The sequence below is a fragment of the Lichenostomus cassidix genome, chromosome 2, assembly GCF_008360975.1.
Source record: "Lichenostomus cassidix isolate B80296 chromosome 2, HeHo_3.0, whole genome shotgun sequence".
In the NCBI taxonomy this organism is placed as follows: domain Eukaryota; kingdom Metazoa; phylum Chordata; class Aves; order Passeriformes; family Meliphagidae; genus Lichenostomus; species Lichenostomus cassidix.
The window spans coordinates 152,238,624-152,262,568 of NC_139482.1; the positions used below are offsets into that span (position 1 = coordinate 152,238,624).

Here is a 23,945-nt window from a genome sequence, read left to right on the forward strand (position 1 = left end):
TCCAGCCCCACACCCCAACATCCAGCCCCACACACCATCCTCCAGCCCCATATCTGGCTCCACACACCCAACATCACCCAGCCCCACATCTGGCCCCACACACCATCACCCAGCCCCACACCCAGCCCCACATCTGGCCCCACACCCCAACATCCAGCCCCACACACCATCATCCAGCCCCACATCTGGCCCCACACACTCAGCATCACTCAGCCCCACATCCAGCCCCACACCCCAACATCCAGCCCCACACACCATCATCCAGCCCCACACGCAAACAGACTCAGCCCCATATCCAGCCCCACATCTGGCCCCACACACCATCACCCAGCCCCACACCCAGCCCCACACCCAGCCCCACACCCCAACATCCAGCCCCACACCCCATCATCCAGCCCCACACGCAAACAGACTCAGCCCCATATCCAGCCCCACATCTGGCCCCACACCCCAACATCCAGCCCCACACACCATCCTCCAGCCCCACATCTGGCCACACACACTAACACCATCCAGCCCCACATCTGGCCCCACATCTGGCCCCACACATCATCACTCAGCCCCCCACCTGAACAGACTCAGCCCCACTCCCCTTTCCCGTGGAATCCCAGACTTTATTCCTGCCCCACACCCCCCGGGAGCCAAGGCCACACCCGAGGTGGGGCAGAGACCCCCAGATGGGGGGCTGGGCAGCCCCCCCGCCTCCCCCAGCGCCGGGGGTCTCACTTGGGGGGTCGATAGACCATCTTCCTGCTCTTGAGCACAGACCATTTGTGTCGCTTCATGTAGTACAGCAGAGGCACCAGCAGCCCCGAGAGCAGCAGCAGCTGGGGGGAATGGGGGGTCAGGGGGGTCCCGGGGGGCTGTGAGACCCCCTGAGACCCACAGGGACACCCCGGGAACCCCCAGGGACCCCCCCAGGGACCCCAGACCCACCTTGAGTCCCCCCCAAGGACCCCAGACCCATCCAGGGCCCCCCAGGGCCAACCAGGGACCCCAGGGACCCCCCAGCCCCACCCAGAGCCCCTCAGGGACCCCCAGCCCCACCCCTGGGACCCCAGCCCCACCTAGAGCCCTCCCGGGACCCCAGACCCAACCAGACCTCCCAGGGACACCCCCAGGGACCCCAGACACCCCGGGGACACCCCCAGGGACCCCAGACCTACCTTGAGGCCCCCCTGAGCCCCCCAGGGACCCCCAGAACCCCCCCAGGACCCCCCAGGAGCCCCAGGGACCCCCAGGACCCCCAGGGACACCCCCAGACCCCCCAGGACCCCCGCCCACCTTGAGGCCCATCCTCTTGCGGTGGTCGTGCTCCGGCTCGGCCGCCCAGCGCAGGAAGGTGCAAACGTCCTTGGCGATCTGGGACATGGTGGCAGGAGTGCCTGGGGGGACAGGGGGAGACCCCCGGGGACACTGCTGGGACACCCAGGGACACCTGAGACCCCCGGGGACACTGCTGGGACCCTTGGGACACATTTGGGACCCTCGAGACCCCCGGGGACACTGCTGGGACATCTCTGGGACCTCTGGGACCCCTGGGACACCGCTGGGACCCCCGGGGACACTGCTGGGACACCTCTGGGAGCCCCAGGGACACCTCTGGGACCCTCGGGACCCCCAGGGACACCTCTGGGACCCCCAAGGACACCTCTGGGACACCTCTGGGACCCCTGGGACACCTCTGGGACCCCTGAGACCCCCAGGGACACCTCTGGGACCCTCTGGGACCCCCAGAAACCCCACAGACCCTATTGGGACCCCCGGGGACACCTCTGGGACCCTCGAGACCCCCAGGGACACCTGTTGGACCCCCATGGACCCCACTGGGACCCCTGAGACCCCAGGGACACCGCTGGGACCCCCTGGGACACCTCTGGGAGCCTCAGACACTTCTGGGACCCCTGAGACCCTCAGGGACACCGCTGGGACCCCAGGGACACCTTCAAGACCCCCATGGACACCTCTGGGACCCCCAGAAACCCCACGGACTGCAATGGGACCCCAAAGACCCCCACGGACACCCCCCAGACCCTAATGGGAACCCCACGGACCACACTGGGACCCCCAGGACCCTCCAGGACCCCCCAAAATGTGGAATGGTTGAGGCTGCTCTGGACCACCCTGTGCCCCCCACCCCTAATTCCTGGTGTGGTCAAAGACCCCCAGACCCCTTCAGGACCCCCCTAGACGGTTCCAGGAACCCCCAGACCCCCCAAAAACCCCAAATCCCTTCCAGGACCCCCCAAAATCCCCCCAGGACCCTCCAAATTTCCCCCAGGACCCCCAAATCCCCTGGGACGCCCAAATTCCCGAAGACCCCCAAAATCCCCCAAATTCCCACTAAGACCCCTAAATCCCCCAAATTTCCCCAAAATCCCCAAATTCCCTCCAGACCCCTTCAGGACCCCTTAGACCTTTCCAGAATGCCCCTAGACCAGCCCTGGACCCCCAAATTCCCTCTAACACCCCATAAATTCCCACTAAGACCCCCCAAAGCCCCCAAATCCCTTCCAGGACCTCCAGGACCCCAATCCCCCAGGACCCCCCAGACCCCCAAAACTTCCCAAATCCCTCCCAGGACCCCTAAATTCCCCTAAGACTCCATAAATTCCCCCTAAGACCCCCCCCAAATATCCCCAAATTCCCCTGGGACCCAAAGTCCCCCAAATTCTCCACCAGGACCCTCCAGAACTCCCCAGGTTCCCCCAGGACCCCCTAAATCCCAGGGCCCCCAAATCTCCCCAGGACACCCCAAATCCCCTCCAGGACCCCCCAAATCCCCCAGGATGTCCCAAATTCCTCCAGGACCCCAAATTCCCCTCAGACCCCATAAATTCCCTCCAGACCCCTTCAGGACCCCTTAGACCTTTCGAGGATGCCCTCAGACCCCCTCAGATCACCCCAAATGCCCCCTAACACCCCATAAATTCCCACTAAGACCCCCCAAATATCCCCAAATTCCCCCTGGGACCCCAAAGTCCCCCAAATTCTCCACCAGGACCCCAAAACTTCCCAATCCCCCCAGGACCCCTAAATCCCTTCCAGGACCCCCCAAATCTCCTCCAGGACCCCCAAATTCCCCCTAAGACTCCATAAATTCCCACTAAGACACCCCCAGGACCCCCAAATCCCCCACAGGATGTCCCAAATTCCCTAGGACACTCAAATCCCTCCAGGACCCCCAAATTCTCCCTAAGACTCCACAAATTCCACTAAGACCCCCAAAACCCCCCAAATCCTCCAGGACCCCCAAATCTCCTCCAGGACACCCTAAATTCCCCATAAGACTCCATAAATTCCCACTAAGACCCCCAGGACCCCCAAATCTCCTTAGGACCCCTCCAGGAGCCCCCAAACCCCCCAAATCCCCCCCAGGACACCCTAAATCCCCTCCAGGACCCCCCAAGCCCCCCAAATTTCCCGTACCATCGTCGTACTCGAGCACCTCGTCGTAGATGGGGGGAGCCATGCCGATGGCCTGGCCGGGGAAATAGGGGTTGTAGTGCAGCCCCTCGCGGAGAGAGACCCCAGCGGGGGGATCACAGTAACCCGTCAGCAGGGAGAACACGTAATCCTCACCGCCGTGCCTGAAATTAAATTAATTAATGTAATTAATGGGGTTAATGGGCAATAGGGGTTGTAGTGCAGCCCCTCGCGGAGAGAGACCCCAGCAGGGGGATCACAGTAACCAGTGAGCAGAGAGAACACGTAATCCTCACCGCCGTGCCTGTGGGGGTTAATTAATGTAATTAATGGGGTTAATTAATGGGCAATAGGGGTTGTAGTGCAGCCCCTCGCGGAGAGAGACCCCAGCGGGGGGATCACAGTAACCCGTGAGCAGGGAGAACACGTAATCCTCACCGCCGTGCCTGAAAAATGGGATTAATTAATGTAATTAATGTGATCACAGTAACCAGTGAGCAGGGAGAACACGTAATCCTCACCGCCGTGCCTGTGGGGGTTAATTAATGGGGTTAATTAATGTAATTAATTAATGGGGTCAATGGGAAATAGGGGTTGTAGTGCAGCCCCTCGCGGAGAGAGACCCCAGCGGGGGGATCACAGTAACCAGTGAGCAGGGAGAACACGTAATCCTCACCGCCGTGCCTGAAAAATGGGATTAATTAATGTAATTAATGTAATTAACAGGATCGCGATACCCTGAGAACATGTAATCCTTACCGCCGTGCCTGGAAACGGGATTAATTAATGTAATTAATGTAATTAACGGGATTACAGCACCCTGAGAACACATAATCCTCACCGCCGTGCCTGTGGGATAAATTAATTAATGTAATTAATGGTATTAATGGGATTACAGTACCCTGAGAACATGTAATCCTCACTGCCATGCCTGGAAATGGGATTAATTAATGTAATTAATGGGATCACAGCACCCTGAGAACATGGAATCCTCACCGCCGTGCCTGGAAAATGGGATTAATTAATGTAATTAATGTAATTAACGGGATCGCAATACCCTGAGAACATGGAATCCTCACCGCCGTGCCTGGAAAATGGAGTTAATTAACTTAATTAATGAGATTAAACGGATTACAGCACCCTGAGAACACGTAATCCTCACCACCGTGCCCGGAAATTAAATTAATTAATGTAATTAATGGAGTTACAGTACCCTGAGAACACGTAATCCTCACCACCTTGCCTGGAATAGGGGATTAATTAATGTAATTAATGGGATCAATGGGATCACAGTAATCAGTTAGGGGGAATAACATGTAATCCTCACTGCTGTGCCTAGAAAAAACAGGATTAATTAATGTAATCAACGTAATTAACGGGATCGCAGTACCCAGTGAGCAGGGAGAACACGTAATCCTCACCGCTGTGCCTGAAAAACGGGATTAATTAATGTAATTAACGGGATCGTGGTACCCTGAGAACATGGAATCCTCACCGCCGTGCCTGGAAATGGGATTAATTAATGTAATTAATGTAATTAACGGGATTGCAATACCCTGAGAACATGTAATCCTCACCGCCATGCCTGGAATAGGAGATTAATTAATGTAATTAATGGGATTAACGGGATCGCAGTACCCTGAGAACATTATTCTCACTACCACGCCTGGAAATGGGATTAATTAATGTAATTAACGGGATTACAGCACCCTGAGAACATGGAATCCTCACTGCCGTGCCTGCGGGATTAATTAATTGATGTAATTAACAGGATTAATGGGATTACAGCACCCTGGGAACACGGAATCCTCATCGCAGTGCCTGGAAATGGGATTAATTAATGTAATTAATGGGATTAATGGGATTAATGGGATTACAGTACCCTGAGAACATGGAATCCTCACTCCTGTGCCTGAAAATGGGATTAATTAATGTAATTAATGGGATTAATTAATGTAATTAATGTAATTAATGGGATTACAGCACCCTGAGAACACGTAATCCTCACCACCGTGCCTGGGAAAAACGGGAATGAGATCAATGGGATCAATGAGATCAATGGGATCAATGGGATCAATGGGATCAATGGGATCAATGGGATCAACGGGATCAGTGGGATCAATGAGATCAATGAGATCAATGGGATCAATGGGATCAATCAGATCAATGGTATCAATGGTATCAATGGTATCAATGAGATCAATGGGATCAATGGGATCAATGGGATCAATGGGATCAATGAGATCAATGGGATCAATGGGATCAGTGTGGGAATGGGGGGTCAGGACCCCCAAACCACCCCTAGGACCCCAAAAACTCCCAAATTCTGTCACCTGGTGTTGACGATGTAGCTAAGGTTGGGGGGCAGCGCCCCATTGTTCAGTGACCCCAAACCCCATAAATCACCCCAAACTGACCCCAAACCCCATGAATCACCCCAAAATCACCCCGAACCCCACAAATCACCCCATAAATCACCCCAAATCCCTCACCTGGTGTTCACAATATAGCTGACATCCGGAGGTAGTGTCCTGTTATTCGCTGACCCCAAACCCCATAAATCACCCCAAACTGACCCCAAATCACCTCAAACTGACCCCAGGACATCCTAAACCCCATAAATCACCCCATAAATCACCCTAAATCCCTCACCTGGCATTGACAACATAACTCAGGTCAGGAGGCAATGCCCCGTTGTTCAGTGACCCCAAACTGACCCCAGGACACCCCAACCTGACCCCAAACCCCACAAACCACCCCAAAAACACCCCAAAAGCTCACCTGGCATTGACAATATAGCTGAGATCCGGAGGCAGAGCCCCGTTGTTGGCTGACCCCAAACCCCATAAATCACCCCAAACTGACCCCAGGACACCCCAAACCCCAAAACCACCCCAAAAGCTCACCTGGCGTTCACAATGTAACTCAGGTCAGGAGGCAATGCCCCATTATTCGCTGACCCCAAACCCCATAAATCACCCCATAAATCACCCCAAACCCCATAAATCACCTCAAACCCCAAAATCACCCCAAAAGCTCACCTGGCATTGACAATATAACTCAGGTCAGGAGGCAGTGCCCCATTGTTCGCTGCCCACACAGCCTCGGGGTTGGGATAAGGTTTGGGGAAATAATCCGAGATCTTCCCTGGCAGACCCCGACTGACCCCAAACCCCAAAAACACCCCAAAAACACCCCAAAAGCTCACCTGGCATTGACAATGTAACTCAGATCAGGAGGCAGTGCCCCGTTGTTCGCTGCCCGCGCAGCCTCGGGGTTGGGATAAGGTTTGGGGAAATAATCCGAGATCTTCCCTGGCCGCATGAACATCTCGCCGTTCTCGTCTGGGCCGTCCTGCACCTCCACCTGCGGACAGGTGACACAGCTGGGACAGGTGGGGACAGCGTGGGGACAGGTGGGACAGGTGGGACAGGTGGGACAGTGTGGGGACATTGTGGGACAGGTGAGACAGGTGGGACATTGTAGGGACAGGTGAGATATCGTGGGGACAGGTGAGACACATGGGGACAGTGTGGGGACAGCATGGGGACAGGTGGAACATCATGGGGACAGGTGAGACATGGGGACAGATGAGACATTGTGAGGACAGGTGGGATATCATAGGGACAGGTGGGACAGTGTGGGGACAGGTGGGACATCATGGGGACAGGTGGGACACTGGGACAGAGCCAGCAGAGTATCAGGGGTGGCAGGACAGGGACACAGGGACAGTAGGGGTGGCAGTTCAGTGACAGCAGGACATCAGGAACAGCAAGGTGGGGACACTGGGAATGGAGAACAGTGACAGCAGGACACTGGGAATGACAGGACAGGGACAGTGGGACATCAGGAAGAGCAAGGTGGGGACATTGTGAATGGGAGAATGGGGACAGTGGGACACTGGGATGGAGCCACCAGGACATCAGGGATGGCAGGACAGGGACAGCAGGACACTGGAAATGGCAGAATGGGGACAGTGGGACATTGGGACAGAGCCAGCAGGACATCAGAGATGGCAGGACAGGGACAGGTGAGACATGGGGACACTGAGAATGGTGGAATGGGGACACTGGGAATGGGAGAACAGTGACACCAGGGCACTGGGAATGACAGGACAGGGACATGGGGACACTGGGACACTGGGACAGAGCCACCAGGACATCAGGGATGGCAGGACAGTGACAGCAGGACGCTGGGGACAGCAGGGTGGGGACACTAGGAATGGCACAACGGGGACACTTAGGATGGTAGGAGGTGACAGTAGGGACAGCAGGAGGTGACAGTGGGACACTGGGGGTGCAGGGAGATGACAGTAGGGACAGCAGGAGGTGACAGTGGGGATGGCAGGAGGTGACAGTGGGACCATGGGGACAGCAGGAGGACACAGCAGGACTGCAGGAAGTGACAGCACGAGGTGACAGTGCCACTGGGGGTGGCAGAAGGTGACAGCAGGAGATAACAGTGGGGACAGCAGGAGGTGACAGAGGGACACTAGGGGTGACAGTGGGACACTGGGGACAGCAGAAGGTGACAATGGGACACTGGGGGTGGCAGCAGGTGACAGCAGGAGGTGACAGTGGGACACTGGGGACAGCAGCAGGTGACACAGCAGGTGACAGTGTCCCCAGGCTCTCACCTCCTCGGCCAGCGCCTTGGCCTCAGCCTCGGTGTGAGTGACACCAATGAGGTTCCTGAAGGCCACAAACTCCATGGAGTGACAGGCAGAGCACACCTGGCGGTACACCTGGAACCCTCGGCGAACACTGTGGGACAGAGAGACCCCAAAATTACCCAAAATTACCCCAAAATAACCCAAAACACACCTGGCGGTACACCTGGAACCCTCGGCGCACACTGCGAGAGAGAGAAATCCCAAAAAACCCCAAATTAACCCCAAAATACACCTGGCAGTACACCTGGAACCCTCGGCGAACACTGTGGGACAGAAAAATCCCAAAAATGTAACCTAAAATATCCCAAAATAACCCCAAACACACCTGGCGGCACACCTGGAACCCTCGGCGCACACTGTGGGGACAGAAACCCCAAAATATAACCTAAAATATCCCAAAATATCCCAAAATAACCCAAAACACACCTGGTGATACACCTGGAACCCTCGGCAGACACTGAGAGAGAAATAACCCCAAAATTACCCAAAATATAACCAAAATAACCCAAAATACACCTGGCGATACACCTGGAACCCTCTGAGGACACTGTGAGAGAAATAACCCCAAAATTACCCAAAATATCCCAAAATAACACCAAAAACACCTGGCGATACACCTGGAACCCTCTGCAGACACCAAGAGACAGAAATCCCAAAATATAACCCCAAAATAACCCAAAATTACCCCAAAATAACCCAAATACACCTGGCGGTACACCTGGAACCCTCTGCAGACACTGAGAGAGAAATAACCCCAAAATTACCCAAAATATCCCAAAATAACCCCAAAATACACCTGGAGATACACCTGGAACCCTCTGCAGACACTGAGAGAGAAATAACCCCAAAATTACCCAAAATATCCCAAAATAACCCCAAAAACACCTGGTAATACACCTGGAACCCTCTGAAGACACAGTAGGGACAGAAACCCCAAAATGATCCCAAAATAACCCAAAACACACCTGGGAGCACACTTGGCCCCCTGTGCACACTGGGGGGACACAGGGTGGGGTTAGAGACCGCAAAAAACCCAAAAAAACCCCAAAATAACCCCAAACACACCTGGGGACACACCTGGACTCCCTATCCACGCTGTGAGAAAGAGAGACCCCAAAATATAAACCCAAAATAATCCCAAAATAACCCCAAACACACCTGGGGGCACACCTGGACTCCCTATGCACATTGTGGGGACACAGGGTGGGGTTAGAGACCCCAAAAAGACCCCAAAAAACCCCAAAATAACCCCAAACACACCTGGGGGCACACCTGGACCCCCTGTGCACACTGGGGGGAAACAGAGACCCCAAAATAACCCCAAAATAACCCCAAACACACCTGGAGACACACCTGGACTCCCTATGCACACTGTGAGAGAGAGACCCCAAAAAACCTCAAAAAAACCCAAAATAACCCCAAACACACCTGGGGACACACCTGGCCATCCTGTGCACACTGGGGGGACACAGGGTGGGGTTAGAGACCCCAAAAAACCCAAAAAAAACCCCAAAATAACCCCAAACACACCTGGGGACACACCTAGACTCCCTATGCACACTGTGAGAGAGAGACCCCAAAAAACCCCAAAAAAACCCCAAACACACCTGGGGACACACCTGGCCCCCCTGTGCACCCTGGGGGGAAACAGAGACCCCAAAAAAGCCCCAAAAAACCCCAAAATAACCCTAAACACACCTGGGGCTCCACCTGCCCCCCCTGTGCACACTTGGGAACACAGGGTGGGGTTAGAAACCCCAAAAAAAACCCCAAAATCCCACCTGGAAGCCTCACTGGACATTGGGGGGCAAGGGCAGGAGGGGTCAGATGTCACAGGACCCCCAGACCACCCCAGGACCCCCTAAACGGCCCCAAAAGTTCATCTGGACCCCCTAAATGCCCCCAAAAATGCCCCAGGACCCCCCAGGCCCCCCACCCCATTACCTGGAGTGGTCCAGGACCCCCTAAATGCCCCCAAATTCCACCCAGGACCCCCGAAACCCCCCTCCCCATTACCTGGTATGGTCCAGGACCATCTCAGGACCCCTAAATACCCCTAGGACCCCCAGCCCCCAAGCCCCCTAAACCCCATTACCTGGCGTGGTCCAGGACCCCTAAATGCCCCCAAATCCCCTCCCCATTACCCCCTCAGGATGCCCTAAATGCCCAAAACTCCCAAAAGCCCCCCAAACTCCCCCTCCCATTACCTGGAGTGAGCCAGGACCCTCAAGTCCCCCAAAGTCCCCAAAACCCCTCTCCCCATTACCTGGCGTGGTCCAGGACCCCCTAAGCCCTCTAAATGCCCACAAAAGCCCCCCAGGACCCCTAAACGCCCCCAGCCCCATTACCTGGCATGGTCCAGGACCCATCCCCCAAAGTCCCCAAACCCCTCTCCCCATTACTTGGTGGTCCAGGACCTCCTCAGGATGCCCAAAATGCCCCTAAATGCCCCCAAACCCCCTCCCCATTACCTGGCGTGGTTCAGGACCCCCAAACCACCCCAGGACCCCCTATGCCCCCCAAACCCCTCCCCACTACCTGGCGTGGCCCAGGACGCCCAAATCCCCCAAATCCCCCTAAACCCCATTACCTGGCGTGGTCCAGGACACCCCAAACCCCAAAACTCCCCTAAACCCCAAACCCCCTCCCCATTACCTGGAGTGGTCCAGGACCCCCTCAGGATGTCCTAAATCCCCCAAACCCCCCAAATCCCCCCAAATCCCCCCAAAGCCCTTACCTGGCGTGGTCCAGGACCCCATAAATACCCTAAACCCAACCCCTCTCCCCATTACCTGGTGTGGCCCAGGACCCTCCAAACCCCCAGGACTCCCAAACCCCAGGACCCCAAAACCCCTAAACCCCATTACCTGGGTGGTCCAGGACCCCCAAACCCTCCCCAGGACCCCCAAACCAGGACCCCCAAGCCCCCAAGCCCCTTACCTGGCGTGGTCCAGGGAGGACAGCGCCCCGCTGTGGCTCCAGGGGAAGTTGGGGGGATGCAGCTCCAGCTCCCCTGCGCTCAGGGGACTGCCGAGGGACAGGGACAGTGCCAGCGAGCCACCGCCCACCAGCACCCCCAGGGCCATCAGAGCCCGCCGGGACCGCGAGCGGCCGGGCAACGAGGACAGGGACACCTGGAGGGGACATCAGGGGGTTAGGGTGACACCTGGGGATGTTAGGGACACCTGGAGGTGACAGGGGGGACAGGGACAGAGACAGAGAGCCACCGCCGACCAGCACCCCCCAGTGCCATCAGAACCTGCTGGGACCGGGAGTGGCCGAGTAATGAGGACAGGGACACCTGCGGGGACATCATGGGGAGTTAGGGACACCTGGGGGTGACAGGGACACCTGGGGGTGACAGGGACATCTGGGGGTGACAGGGGTGACAGGGACAGAGAGCCACCCCTGACCAGGACCCCGAGAGCCATCAGAGCCCGCCGGGACCGCGAGCGGCCGGGGAACGAGGACAGGGACACCTGGAGGGACATTGAGGGGGAGTTAGGGACACCTGGGGGTGACAGGGACACCTGGGGGGAGTTAGGGACAGTGCTAGCGAGCCACCGCCGACCAGCACCCCCAGGGCCATCAGAGCCCGCCGGGACCACGAGCGGCCGGGCAACGAGGACAGGGACACCTGGAGGGGACATCAGAGGTCAGAGGTGACAGGGACAGAGAGCCATCCCCGGGACCGGGAACGGCCGGGGAACGAGGACAGGGACACCTGGAGGGGACATTGAGGGGGTTAGGGTGACACCTGGGGGTGACAGGGACACCTGGGGTGACAGGGGTAACAGGGACAGAGAGCCACCCCTGACCAGGACCCTGAGAGCCATCAGGGCCCGCCGGGACCGGGAGCGGCCAGGGAACGAGGACAGGGACACCTGCGGGGACATCAGGGGGTTAGGGTGACACCTGGGGGTGACAGGGACACCTGAGGGTGACAGGGACATCTGGGGGTGACAGGGGTAACAGGGACAGAGAGCCACCCCTGACCAGGACCCCGAGTGCCATCAGAGCCCACCGGGACCAGGAATGGCCAGGGAACGAGGACAGGGACACCTGCGGGGACATCACGGGTCAGAGGTGACAGGGACACCTGGGGGTGACAGGGACAGAGAGCCACCCCCGGGACCGGATAGGAAAGGGGACAGGGACACCTGCGGGGACACTGAGGGGGAGTTAGGGGTGACAGAGGGGACACGGGGACAGAGAGCCACCCCCGGGATTGGGAACAGCCGGGGAACGAGGACAGGGACACCTGCGGGGACATTGAGGGGGAATTAGGGTGACACCTGGGGGGACATCGTGGGTGTAGGGGTGACAGGGACAGGGAGTCATCCCTGGGACCAGGAACGGCCCGGTAATGAGGACAGAGACACCTGTGGGGACACTTGTGGGTGACAGGGACACCTGGGGGTGACAGGGACACCTGAGGTGACACCGGGAAGGATTTAGGGACACCTGGGGTGATACCGGTGACGCCGAGATCGGGGGGAACGTGAGCAATGGGGGCTCCGAGGAGGGGGGCGTGAAGGGGAGAACCAGCGGGAATAACGGGAATGGGAATATCGGGAATATGGAGAGTATACCCGGGAATATCGGGAAAACCGGGAATTTCGGGAGTATCGGGAATATTGGGAATACCCGGAACGGGAAAACCGGGAATATCGAGAGGATACCGGGAACAACGGGAACATCGGAAAAACCGGGAATATCGATAGGACGCCCGGGAATATCGGAAATAACTGGAATACCGGAAATACTGGGATCGGGAATATCAGGAATACCGGGATCGGGAAACCCGGGAGTATCGGGAATCCCGGGAGGATCCAGACGCTATCGGGAATACCGAGGATACGCGGGGACAACGGGGACACCGGAATGATCGGAGAGCAATCACCGGGGAAACCGGGAGCACCGCGGGAGGTAACGGGAAAGGAACCGGAGAGCTCGGGAGGGATTTGAGGTGTACCGGATACACCGGGGGAGGTAACGGGAGAGGAACCGGAGAGCTCGGATAGGGCTTGGTGTGTACCGGATACACCGGGGAGGTAACGAGACAATCCCGGGCTCTCTGAGGGGACAATCCCGGGCTCTCTGAGGGGACAATCCCGGGCTATCTGAAGGGACAATCCCTTGCTCTCTGAGGGGACAATCCCTGGCCATCTGAAGGGACAATCCCGGGCTCTCTGAGGGGACAATCCCTTGCTCTCTGAGGGGACAATCCCTTGCTCTCTGAGGGGACAATCCCGGGCTATCTGAAGGGACAATCCCGGGCTATCTGAAGGGACAATCCCGGGCTATCTGAGGGGACAATCCCTGGCTATCTGAGGGGACAATCCCGGGATATCCGAGGGGACAATCCCTTGCTCTCTGAGGGGACAATCCCGGGCTATCTGAGGGGACAATCCCGGGCTATCCGAGGGGACAATCCCGGGCTATCTAAAGGGACAATCCCGGGCTATCCGAGGGGACAATCCCGGGCTATCTAAAGCGACAATCCCGGGCTATCCGAGGGGACAATCCCGGGCTCTCTGAGGGGACAATCCCTTGCTCTCTGAGGGGACAATCCCGGGCTATCTAAAGGGACAATCCCGGGCTCTCTGAAGGGACAATCCCGGGCTATCCGAGGGGACAATCCCGGGCTATCTAAAGGGACAATCCCGGGCTATCTGAAGGGACAATCCCGGGCTCTCTGAAGGGACAATCCCGGGCTATCCGAGGGGACAATCCCGGGCTATCTAAAGCGACAATCCCGGGCTATCCGAGGGGACAATCCCGGGCTATCTGAGGGGACAATCCCGGGATATCTGAGGGGACAATCCCGGGCTCTCTGAAGGGACAATCCCGGGCTATCCGAGGGGACAATCCCGGGGTACCTGAAGGGACAATCCCTTGCTCTCTGAGGGGACAATCCCGGGCTATCTGAGGGGACAATCCCGGGCTATCTAAAGGGACAATCACGGGATATCTGAGGGGACAATCCCGGGCTATCCGAGGGGACAATCCCGTGCTCTGTCAGGGGACAATCCCGGGCTATCCGAGGGGACAATCCCGGGCTATCCGAGGGGACAATGCCGGGCTCTCTGAGGGGACAATCCCAGGATATCTGAGGGGACAATCCCTTGCTCTCTGAGGGGACAATGCCGGGCTATCTGAGGGGACAATCCCGGGATATCTGACGGGACAATCCCTCGCTCTCCGAGGGGACACTGCCTCGCTCTCTGAGGGGACAATCCCTCGCTCTCTGAGGGGACAATCCCGGGCTATCTAAAGGGACAATCCCTCGCTCTCTGAGGGGACAATCCCGGGCTATCTAAAGGGACAATCCCGGGCTATCCGAGGGGACAATCCCGGGCTATCCGAGGGGACAATCCCTTGCTCCCTGAGGGGACAATCCCGGGCTATCTAAAGGGACAATCCCGGGCTATCTGAGGGGACAATCCCGGGCTATCTGAAGGGACAATCCCGGGCTATCCGAGGGGACAATCCCTTGCTCCCTGAGGGGACAATCCCGGGCTATCTAAAGGGACAATCCCTTGCTCTCTGAGGGGACAATCCCGGGCTATCCGAGGGGACAATCCCTTGCTCCCTGAGGGGACAATCCCTCGCTCTCTGAGGGGACAATCCCTTGCTCTCTGAGGGGACAATCCCGGGCTATCTGAGGGGACAATCCCTCGCTCTCTGAGGGCACACTCCCGGCCTCTCGCCCCGCCGCCCGCCGTGACCTTCCCCTGCCCCCGGGCGCACTGACCGCAGCGTGGCCGCTCTCCGCGCCGCCCCGTGGCCGCAGCAGCGCGCGGGGAGGCAGGCCGGGCCCGGGCGGGCTCGGGAGGTGCCGCAGCCCCGGCAGGCCCCGCAGGCCCCGCAGCGCCGCCATCGCCGAGGTCGAGGGGACGCGCCGCGACGCCCCGGAAGTGACGCGAGGGACGGCGGGAGTGACGTCATCGCGCACACGCGAGGAGGAGGAGGGTTTTATTGCGGCGCCGCCTGGTGGCGGGAGGGGGAAGTGCGCCTGGGTAAGCCACGCCCACTGCGTAAACCACGCCCCCTTAGTGCTCTCAAACCACGCCCACCACATAAACCACGCCCAAGTGCTACCAAACCACGCCCACTGCGTAAACCACGCCCCTTAGTGCTCCCAAACCACGCCCACTACACAGACCACTCCCCTTAGTGCCTCCAAACCACGCCCATTACATAATCCATGCCCCTGACACAGGTCACGCCCCCTTAGTGAGCCCAAGCCACGCCCCTAACACAAACCACGCCCCTTAGTGCATACAGACCTGCCCATCATATAAACCACGCCCCTTCGTGCACCCAAACCACGCCCATTGCATAAGCCACGCCCCTTAGTGCGCCCAAACCACGCCCATTATATAAACCACGCCCCAGAATGCACCCAAACCACGCCCACTACAGAAACCACGCCCCCAACACAAACCACGCCCCTTAGGGACCCCAAACCACACCCATTACGTAAACCACGCCCCTTAGTGCCTCCAAACCACGCCCATAATATAAAACCACGCCCTTTATTGAAACCACATGCTATTATACAGCCATAAAGCCACGCCCCTTCATAAACCATGCCCACTGTATGAAGCCACACCCCTTTAAAGCCACGCCCTGTTATAGCCACGCCCCCTGCTCAGAAGCCACGCCCCCTCCCACCGTCCTTGGGGACACAGGGATGGCAGTTTGGGACTTCCTGGTGACACCAGACTGGGAATGGGAATGAGCTCTGTGAGTCTGGGGGGACAGCGGTCAGTCTGGGGGTCTGGAGGTCCATCTGGGGGTCTGTCCGTTGGTCTGTCCGTTGGTCTGTCCGTTGGTCTGTCCGTTGGTCTGTCCGTGGGTCTGGTGGTCCATCTGGAGCTCTGTCCATGGGTCCATCCAGGGATCTGTCCATAGGTCCACCTGAGGGTCAGTATGTGGGTCTGTCCATAGGTCTGGAGGTCCATTTGGGGGTCTGTCCATGGGTCCATCCGTGGGTCTGGTGGTCCATCCGTGGGTCTATCCATAGGTCCATCTGAGGGTCAGTCCATGGGTCTGGAGGTCCATCCATGGTTCTGTCCCTAAGTCCATCTGAGGGTCAGTCCATGGGTCTGGAGGTCAATTTGGGGGTCTGCCAGTGGGTCTGTCCATAGGTCTGGTGGTCCATCTGGAGCTCTGTCCATAGGTCCGTCCATGGGTCTGGAGGTCCATCTGGAGGTCCACCCGAGGCTCTGTCCGTTGGTCCATCCCTGGGTCACTCCAGGGCTGTCACTGTCCTGGTGTTCCCTCTGTGGGACTGTCCTTGGCATTGTCCCTGCTGGGCATCTGTCTGAGTGTCCATCCTGTGTCCGTATGTCCATCCCGTGTCTGTGTGTCCATCCTGTGTCCATATGTCCATCCCGTGTCCATCCCATGTCCATCCCGTGTCCATATGTCCATCCCATGTCCATATGTCCATCCCATCCCATGTGTGTCCACCCTGTGTCTGTGTGTCCACCTCATGTCCATCCCGTGTCCATCCCATGTGCATATGTCCATCCTGTGTCCGTGTGTCCACCCGGTGTCCATCCCATGTCTGTGTCCACCCCATGTCCATGTGTCCATCCCATGTCCACCCTGTGTCTGTGTGTCCATCCCGTACCCATGTGTCCATCCCATGTCCATCCCGTGTCCATCCTATGTCCATGTGTCCCTCCTGTGTCCATCCTGTGTCTGAGTGTCCATCCCGTGTCCATATGTCCATCCCATGTCTGTGTGTCTACCCTGTGTCCATCCCATGTCCATGTGTCCATCCATGTCCATCCCGTGTCTGTGTGTCCCTCCTGTGTCCATCCCGTGTCTGTGTGTCCATCCCATGTCCATCCATGTCCATCCCGTGTCCATCCCATGTCCATCCATGTCCATCACTTCCAGAAGAGCACGTTCCAGAGCAGCAGCCAGCAGGGGTAGGCGCCCAGGGCGAGCAGGGGGCTCAGGTGGGCTCCGTACAGGTGAGGCTCAGGTGTCCGTGTGTCCATCCCGTGTCCATCCATGTCCATCCCGTGTCCCTCACTTCCAGAAGAGCACGTTCCAGAGCAGCAGCCAGCAGGGGCTCAGGTGGGCTCTGTACAGGTGAGGTGTCCGTGTGTCCATATGTCCATCCATGTCCATATGTCCATCCCATGTCCATCCATGTCCATCCCATGTCCCTCACTTCCAGAAGAGCACGTTCCAGAGCAGCAGCCAGCAGGGATACGCCCCCAGGGCGAGCAGGGGGCTCAGGTGGGCTCCGTACAGGTGAGGTGTCCGTGGGTCCATATGTCCATCCATGTCCATATGTCCATCCCATGTCCATCCCATGTCCATCCTGTGTCCCTCACTTCCAGAAGAGCACGTTCCAGAGCAGCAGCCAGCAGGGGTAGGCGCCCAGGGCGAGCAGGGGGCTCAGGTGGGCTCCGTACAGGTGAGGTGTCCGTGTGTCCATATGTCCATCCCATGTCCATGTGTCCATCCCATGTCCATCACTTCCAGAAGAGCACGTTCCAGAGCAGCAGCCAGCAGGGGTACGCCCCCAGGGCGAGCAGGGGGCTCAGGTGGGCTCCGTACAGGTGGTCCTGCAGCAGCCCCTGGCCCAGCGCCGCCAGGAATCGCTGCCACGCCTCGCCCAGCCCCGCCGGAGCCTCCAGCAGCTCCCGCTCCAGCAGCACGGCCAGGAACAGAGTGACCCCCGGCGTGGTCAGCACCAGGAGGAGAGCCAGGGGGAGTCTGGAGAGGGGAGGGGCAGTTAGAGACACCTGAGACCCCCAGGAACCACCCAGAGAACCCCAGGAACAGAGACACCCCCGGAGTGGTCAGCACCAGGAGGAGAGCCAGGGGGAGTCTGGAGAGGGGAGGGGGAGTTAGAGACCCCCAGGGTCACCTGAGACCCCCAGGAACTACCCAGAGACCCCCAGGAACATTCTGAGACCCCCAGGAACAGAGAGACCCCCGGGGTGGTCAGGATCAGGAGCAGAGCCAGGGGGAGTCTGGAGTGGGGAGGGGGAGTTAGAGACCCCCAGGGTCACCTGAGACCCCTAGGGACACCTAGGAACCACCCTGGGACACCTGAGACCCCCAGGAACACCTGAGACCCCCAGGAACCACCCAGAGACCCCCAGGAACATTCTGAGACCCTCAGGGACCCCCAGGAACAGACACCCCCGGAGTGGTCAGCACCAGGAGCAGAGCCAGGGGGAGCCTGGAGAGGGGAGGGGCAGTTAGAGACCCCCAGGGTCACCTGGGACCCCCAGGAACACCCAGAGACCCCCAGGAACATTCTGAGACCCCCAGGAACAGAGAGACCCCCGGGGTGGTCAGGATCAGGAGCAGGGCCAGGAGGAGCCTGGAGAGGGGAGGGGGAGTTAGAGACACCTGAGACCCCCAGGAACCACCCAGAGACCCCCAGGAAGAGAGAGACCCCCGGGGTGGTCAGCACCAGGAGCAGGGCCAGGGGGAGTCTGGAATGGGGAGGGGGAGTTAGAGACCCCCAGGGACACCTGAGACCCCCAGGGACCACCCAGAGACCACCCAGGAATCACCTAGGAACACCTGAGACCCCCAGGAACCACCCAGAGACCCCCAGGAACATTCTGAGACCCCCAGGAACAGAGACACCCCCGGCGTGGTCAGCACCAGGAGCAGGGCCAGGGGGAGTCTGGAGTGGGGAGGGGCAGTTAGAGACCCCCAGGGTGACCTGAGACCCCCAGGGACACCTAGGAACCACCCTGGGACACCTGAGACCCCCAGGGACACCTGAGACCCCCAGGAACCACCTAGGGATACCCAGGAACAGAGACACCCCCGGCGTGGTCAGCACCAGGAGCAGAGCCAGGGGGAGCCTGGAGAGGGGAGGGGGAGTTAGAGACCCCCAGGGTCACCCAGAGACCCCCTGAGACCCCCAGGAACAGAGAGACCCCCGGGGTGGTCAGCACCAGCAGCAGGGCCAGGGGGAGTCTGGAACAGGGAGGGGGAGTTAGAGACCCCCAGGGACACCTGAGACCCCTAGGGACACCTAGGAACCACCCTGGGACACCTGAGACCCCCAGGAACAGAAAGACCCCTGGGGTGGTCAGGATCAGGAGCAGGCCAGGGGGAGTCTGGAGAGGGGAGGGGGAGTTAGAGACCCCCAGGGTCACCTGAGACCCCCAGGGACACACAGGGACACCTAGGGACACTCAGGAACCACCCAGAGAGCCCCAGGAACCATGCAGAGACCCCCAGGGTGGTCACTTGTTGTCCCTAGGTCTCACCTGTCCCCAGCTATCTCACCTGTCCCCAGTCTGTCTCACCTGTCCCTAAGGTGTCTCACCTGTCCCCTCAGGTGTCTCCCCTGTCCCCAAGTGTCTCACCTGTCCCCCCAAGTGTCTCACCTGTGTCCCCCTGGTCTCACGGCGGCCGCAGGTGGCACTAAGGTCACTCCCAGGTGTCTCACCTGTCCCCAGGTGTCTCACCTGTCCCCCCCAGGTGTCTCACCTGTCCCTAAAGTGTCTCACCTGTGTCCCCCTGGTCTCACCTGTCCCCCAGGTGTCTCACCTGTCCCCAGGTGTCTCACCTGTGTCCCCAGCTCTCTCACCTGTGTCCCCAGCTGTCTCACCTGTGTCCCCCAGGTGTCTCACCTGTGTCCCCCCCGGTCTCACGGCGGCCGCAGGTGGCACTAAGGTGACAGCCAGCTGTCTCACCTGTCCCCTCAGGTATCTCACCTGTCCCAGGTGTCTCACCTGTCCCCAAGCTGTCTCACCTGTGTCCCCCCAGGTGTCTCACCTGTCCCCAGCTGTCTCACCTGTCCCTAAGGTGTCTCACCTGTCCCCCCAGGTATCTCACCTGTCCCAGGTGTCTCACCTGTGTCCCCCCCGGTCTCACGGCGGCCGCAGGTGGCAATAAGGTCACTGCCAGGTGTCTCACCTGTCCCCCCCAGGTGTCTCACCTGTCCCCAAGCTGCCTCACCTGTCCCCCAGGTCTCACCTGTCCCCAAGATGTCTCACCTGTCCCCAAGATGTCTCACCTGTCCCCAGCTATCTCACCTGTCCTCCCAGGTCTCACCTGTCCCCTCAGGTGTCTCACCTGTCCCCAAGATGTCTCACCTGTCCCCAAGCTGTCTCACCTGTCCCCAAGCTGTCTCACCTGCCCCAGCTGTCTCACCTGTCCCTAAGGTGTCTCACCTGTCCCCCCCAGGTATCTCACCTGTCCCCCCCAGGTATCTCACCTGTCCCTAGGTGTCTCACCTGTGTCCCCCCAGTCTCACGGCGGCCGCAGGTGGCACTAAGGTCACTCCCAGCTGTCTCACCTGTCCCCCCAGGTCTCACCTGTCCCCAGGTGTCTCACCTGTCCCCCCAGGTGTCTCACCTGTGTCCCCCCGGTCTCACGGCGGCCGCAGGTGGCACTAAGGTGACAGCCAGCAGGAAGCCCAAGGAGAAGTTGAGCAAAGCCAGGCAGGTGAGCAGCAAAGCCAAGGCCAGCAGGGCCACCAGCTTGAGGGTCATCCAGCCCCGCTGGCCACCGCCGGACAGAGCCCTGGGGACAGAGTGACACCTGGGGTCACCTTGGGGACACACCCCAGGGTCACCCAGGGTCACCCAGGGACACCCTGAGACCCCTGGGGTCACTTTGGGGACAGACCCCAGGGTCACCCAGGGTCATCCAGGGTCACCCAGGGTCACCCAGCCCCGCTGGCCACTGCCGGACAGTGCCCTGGGGACACAGGGACAGCTGGGGTCACCTTGGGGTCACTCAGTGTCACTTGGTGTCACCCCCAGTGTCCCCAGTGCTCACCAGCTTTGGGGTCACTCAGCCCCACTGAGTTCTGATGGTCAACAGAACCCCAGAGACCCCAAGGGGCACCCAAAGCCCCCTAAGCCCCTTTTAGGGACCCCAAAAAACCCCAAACAGGCCCCAGACACCCCAAACAGCCCTTTAGGGACCTCAAACCCTTTTAGGGACCCCAAATCCCCTATACCTGTGTGTGCTGTGGGGCAGAGCCATCCCGGCCATGTCAATCCCAATCGGAGCCTGACCCCAAACACCCCAAATAGACCCCAAACAGACCCCAAACCCCATAAATCCCATAAAGACCCCACAAACCCCATAAATCCCATAAAGACCCCACAAACCCCATAAATCCCATATACCCGCGTGTGCTGTGGGGCAGAGCCATCCCAGCCACGTAGATCCCGATCAGTGCCAACATCACAGACACCAAACACCCCATAAATCCCATAAAAACCCCAAATAAACCTCCAAACCCCATAAATCCCCCATACCTGTGTGTGCTATGGGGCAGAGCCATCCCAGCCACATAGATCCCAATCAGTGCCTGACCCCAAACACCCCAAATAGACCCCAAACACCCCATAAACCCCATAAACACCCCAAATAAACCCATAAATCCCATACCTGTGAGTGCTGTGGGGCAGAGCCATCCCAGCCACATAGATCCCGATCAGTGCCAACACCACACACCCCAAACACCCCATAAACACCCCAAATAAACCCCATAAACACCCCAAATCCCATATACCTGTGAGTGCTGTGGGGCAGAGCCATCCCAGCCACATAGATCCCGATCAGAGCCAACACCACACACCCCAAACACCCCAAAGAGACCCCAAACACCCCATAAACACCCCATAAACACCCCAAATAAACCCCACAAATCCCATAAATCCCATAAATCCCATATACCTGTGAGTGCTGTGGGGCAGAGCCATCCCAGCCACATAAATCCCGATCAGTGCCAACACCACACACCCCAAACACCCCATAAACACCCCATAAACCCCATAAACACCCCATAAACCCCATAAACACCCCAAATAAATCCCATAAACCCCAAATAAACCCCAAATCCCATATACCTGTGAGTGCTATGGGGCAGAGCCATCCCAGCCACATAGATCCCGATCAGTGCCAACACCACACACCCCAAACACCCCATAAACCCCATAAAAACCCCAAATAAACCCATAAATCCCATATACCTGTGAGTGCTGTGGGGCAGAGCCATCCCAGCCACATAGATCCCGATCAGAGCCAACACCACAGCCTCAGCCTCGCCCACCGGGAAGTGCTGAGTGGCCACAGCCTGACCTCTGACCGGCAGCAGGTACAGCGCAGTGCCAGCGGCTACTGACACCAGCACGGGGGGGACCAACCAGAGCAGAGAGCCACGGGGCTGGGGACAGAGTGACATTGGGGACATTGGGGACAGCAGCAGTGCCAGCGGCCACCGAGACCAGCACGGGGGGGACCAGCCAGAGCAGAGAGCCACGGGGCTGGGGACAGAGTGACATTGGGGACATTGGGGACAGCAGCAGTGCCAGCGGCCACCGAGACCAGCACGGGGGGGACCAGCCAGAGCAGAGAGCCACGGGGCTGGGGACAGAGGGACATTGGGGACATTGGGGACATCAGCCACAGCAGAGAGCCGCGGGGCTGGGGACAGAGTGACATTGGGGACATCAGCCACCGAGACCAGCACGGGGGGGACCAGCCACAGGACACTGCCACGGGGCTGGGGACAACAGAGGTGACATTGGGGACATTGGGGACAGCAGCCACTGACACCAGCACGGGGGGGACCAGCCACAGGACACTGCCGCGGGGCTGGGGACAACAAAGGTGACATTGGGGACAGCAGCCCCAGCAGTGCCAGCGGCCACTGACACCAGAACGGGGGGGACCAGCCACAGGAGAGAGCCGCGGGGCTGGGGACAGAGTGACATTGGGGACATTGGGGACACTGGAGATATTGGAGACAGTGGGGACACAGAGGGACATTGGGGACATTGGGGACACCAGCCACAGGAGAGAGCCGTGGGGCTGGGGACAGAGCGGGACATTGGGGACATTGGGGACATTGGGGACATCAGCCACCGAGACCAGCACGGGGGGGACCAGCCACAGGACACTGCCACGGGGCTGGGGACAGAGTGACATTGGGGACATTGGGGACATTGGGAATATTGGGGATACTGGGGACATTGGGGACACAGAGGGACATTGGGGACACTGGGGACACCAGCCAGAGCAGAGAGCCGTGAGGCTGGGGACATGGGGGGACACTGGGGACATTGGGGACATTGGGGACATTGGGGATATTGGGGACATTGGGGACATTGGGGACATTGGGGATACTGGGGACATTGGGGACACAGGGGACACAGGGGACACTGGGGACACCAGCCAGAGCAGAGAGCCGTGAGGCTGGGGACATGGGGGGACACTGGGGACATTGGGGATATTGGGGACATTGGGGACATTGGGGACATTGGGGATACTGGGGACATTGGGGACACAGGGGACACTGGGGACATTGGGGACATTGGGGACATCAGCACGGGGGGCACCAGCCAGAGCAGGCTGCCCCGGGGCTGGGGACAGAGGGGACATTGAGGACAGAGGGGGGACATTGGGGACATCGGGGTCAGGATTGGGGACCCAGAGGGGAAGATTGGGGACCCAGGGGTGAAAACTGGGGTCTCAAACGTGAGGATTGGGGTCCCAGAAGGGAGGATTGGGGTCCCTGGGCTGAGGATTTGGGGTCCCATGCTGGTTTTGGGGTCCCAGGGGTCAGGATTTGGGGTCCCGAGGTGATTTTTTTGGGGTCCCAAGATGATTTTTTGGGGTCCCAGGGTGGTTTTGGGGTGTTTTTGGGGTAATTTTGGGATGGTTTTGGGGTGCCAGGATCAGGATTTGGGGTCCCAGGGTGGTTTTGGGGTGATTTTGGGGTCCCAGGATGGATTTGGGGTAATTTTGGGGTGATTTTGGGGTGATTTTTGGGGTAGTTTTGGGGTAGTTTTGGGGTGATTTTGGGGTGATTTTGGGGTATTTT

The 23,945-nt window shown here is 58.8% G+C and overlaps 2 protein-coding genes and 2 long non-coding RNA genes across 15 annotated transcripts; 1 reads left to right on the forward strand and 3 right to left on the reverse strand.

Moving 5' to 3' along the window:
- Window positions 1-593: 593 nt before the first annotated feature.
- LOC146442655 (cytochrome c1, heme protein, mitochondrial-like) lies at window positions 594-15,032 on the reverse strand. The gene is made up of 7 exons (XM_085053896.1): window positions 14,856-15,032; window positions 11,039-11,232; window positions 8,063-8,189; window positions 6,635-6,792; window positions 3,430-3,590; window positions 1,285-1,385; window positions 594-827 (listed from the first exon to the last, which is right to left on the reverse strand). Exons 1-7 carry the CDS (start codon window positions 14,979-14,981, stop codon window positions 723-725), a joined length of 972 nt encoding a protein of 323 aa, XP_084910022.1. The 5' UTR covers window positions 14,982-15,032; the 3' UTR covers window positions 594-722.
- A 753-nt stretch (window positions 15,033-15,785) lies between these two features.
- On the forward strand, window positions 15,786-17,884 carry LOC146442656 (uncharacterized). Of its 5 annotated transcripts, none has more exons than XR_014850332.1 (4): window positions 15,786-15,870; window positions 16,030-16,210; window positions 16,287-16,866; window positions 17,092-17,884. It is a non-coding gene; the product is annotated as an uncharacterized LOC146442656 (long non-coding RNA). The 5 variants fall into 5 exon arrangements; XR_014850330.1 differs by lacking the exon at window positions 15,786-15,870 and adding an exon at window positions 15,930-16,018 and having other exon boundaries at window positions 16,055-16,210; XR_014850331.1 differs by lacking the exon at window positions 15,786-15,870 and having other exon boundaries at window positions 16,040-16,098; window positions 16,142-16,210.
- Window positions 17,602-22,536, reverse strand: LOC146442657 (GPI-anchor transamidase component GPAA1-like). 8 transcript variants are annotated; one of them, XR_014850326.1, is made up of 4 exons: window positions 21,376-21,426; window positions 20,735-20,806; window positions 20,462-20,629; window positions 17,708-17,845 (listed from the first exon to the last, which is right to left on the reverse strand). XR_014850326.1 is itself a non-coding variant. In XM_085053897.1 (3 exons), the coding sequence occupies exons 1-3, from the start codon at window positions 22,311-22,313 to the stop codon at window positions 17,602-17,604; spliced, it is 633 nt and encodes a 210-aa protein (XP_084910023.1). In that variant the 5' UTR covers window positions 22,314-22,536. The 8 variants fall into 8 exon arrangements, 6 of the variants coding, with proteins under 6 accessions (XP_084910023.1, XP_084910026.1, XP_084910025.1 ...); XM_085053897.1 differs by lacking the exons at window positions 20,735-20,806; window positions 21,376-21,426 and adding an exon at window positions 22,093-22,536 and having other exon boundaries at window positions 17,602-17,845; XM_085053900.1 differs by lacking the exons at window positions 20,735-20,806; window positions 21,376-21,426 and adding an exon at window positions 21,797-21,870 and having other exon boundaries at window positions 17,602-17,845.
- LOC146442658 (uncharacterized) lies at window positions 18,643-19,540 on the reverse strand. Its single transcript, XR_014850333.1, has 3 exons — window positions 19,468-19,540; window positions 19,284-19,387; window positions 18,643-18,657 (listed from the first exon to the last, which is right to left on the reverse strand). It is a non-coding gene; the product is annotated as an uncharacterized LOC146442658 (long non-coding RNA).
- Window positions 22,537-23,945: the final 1,409 nt, after the last annotated feature.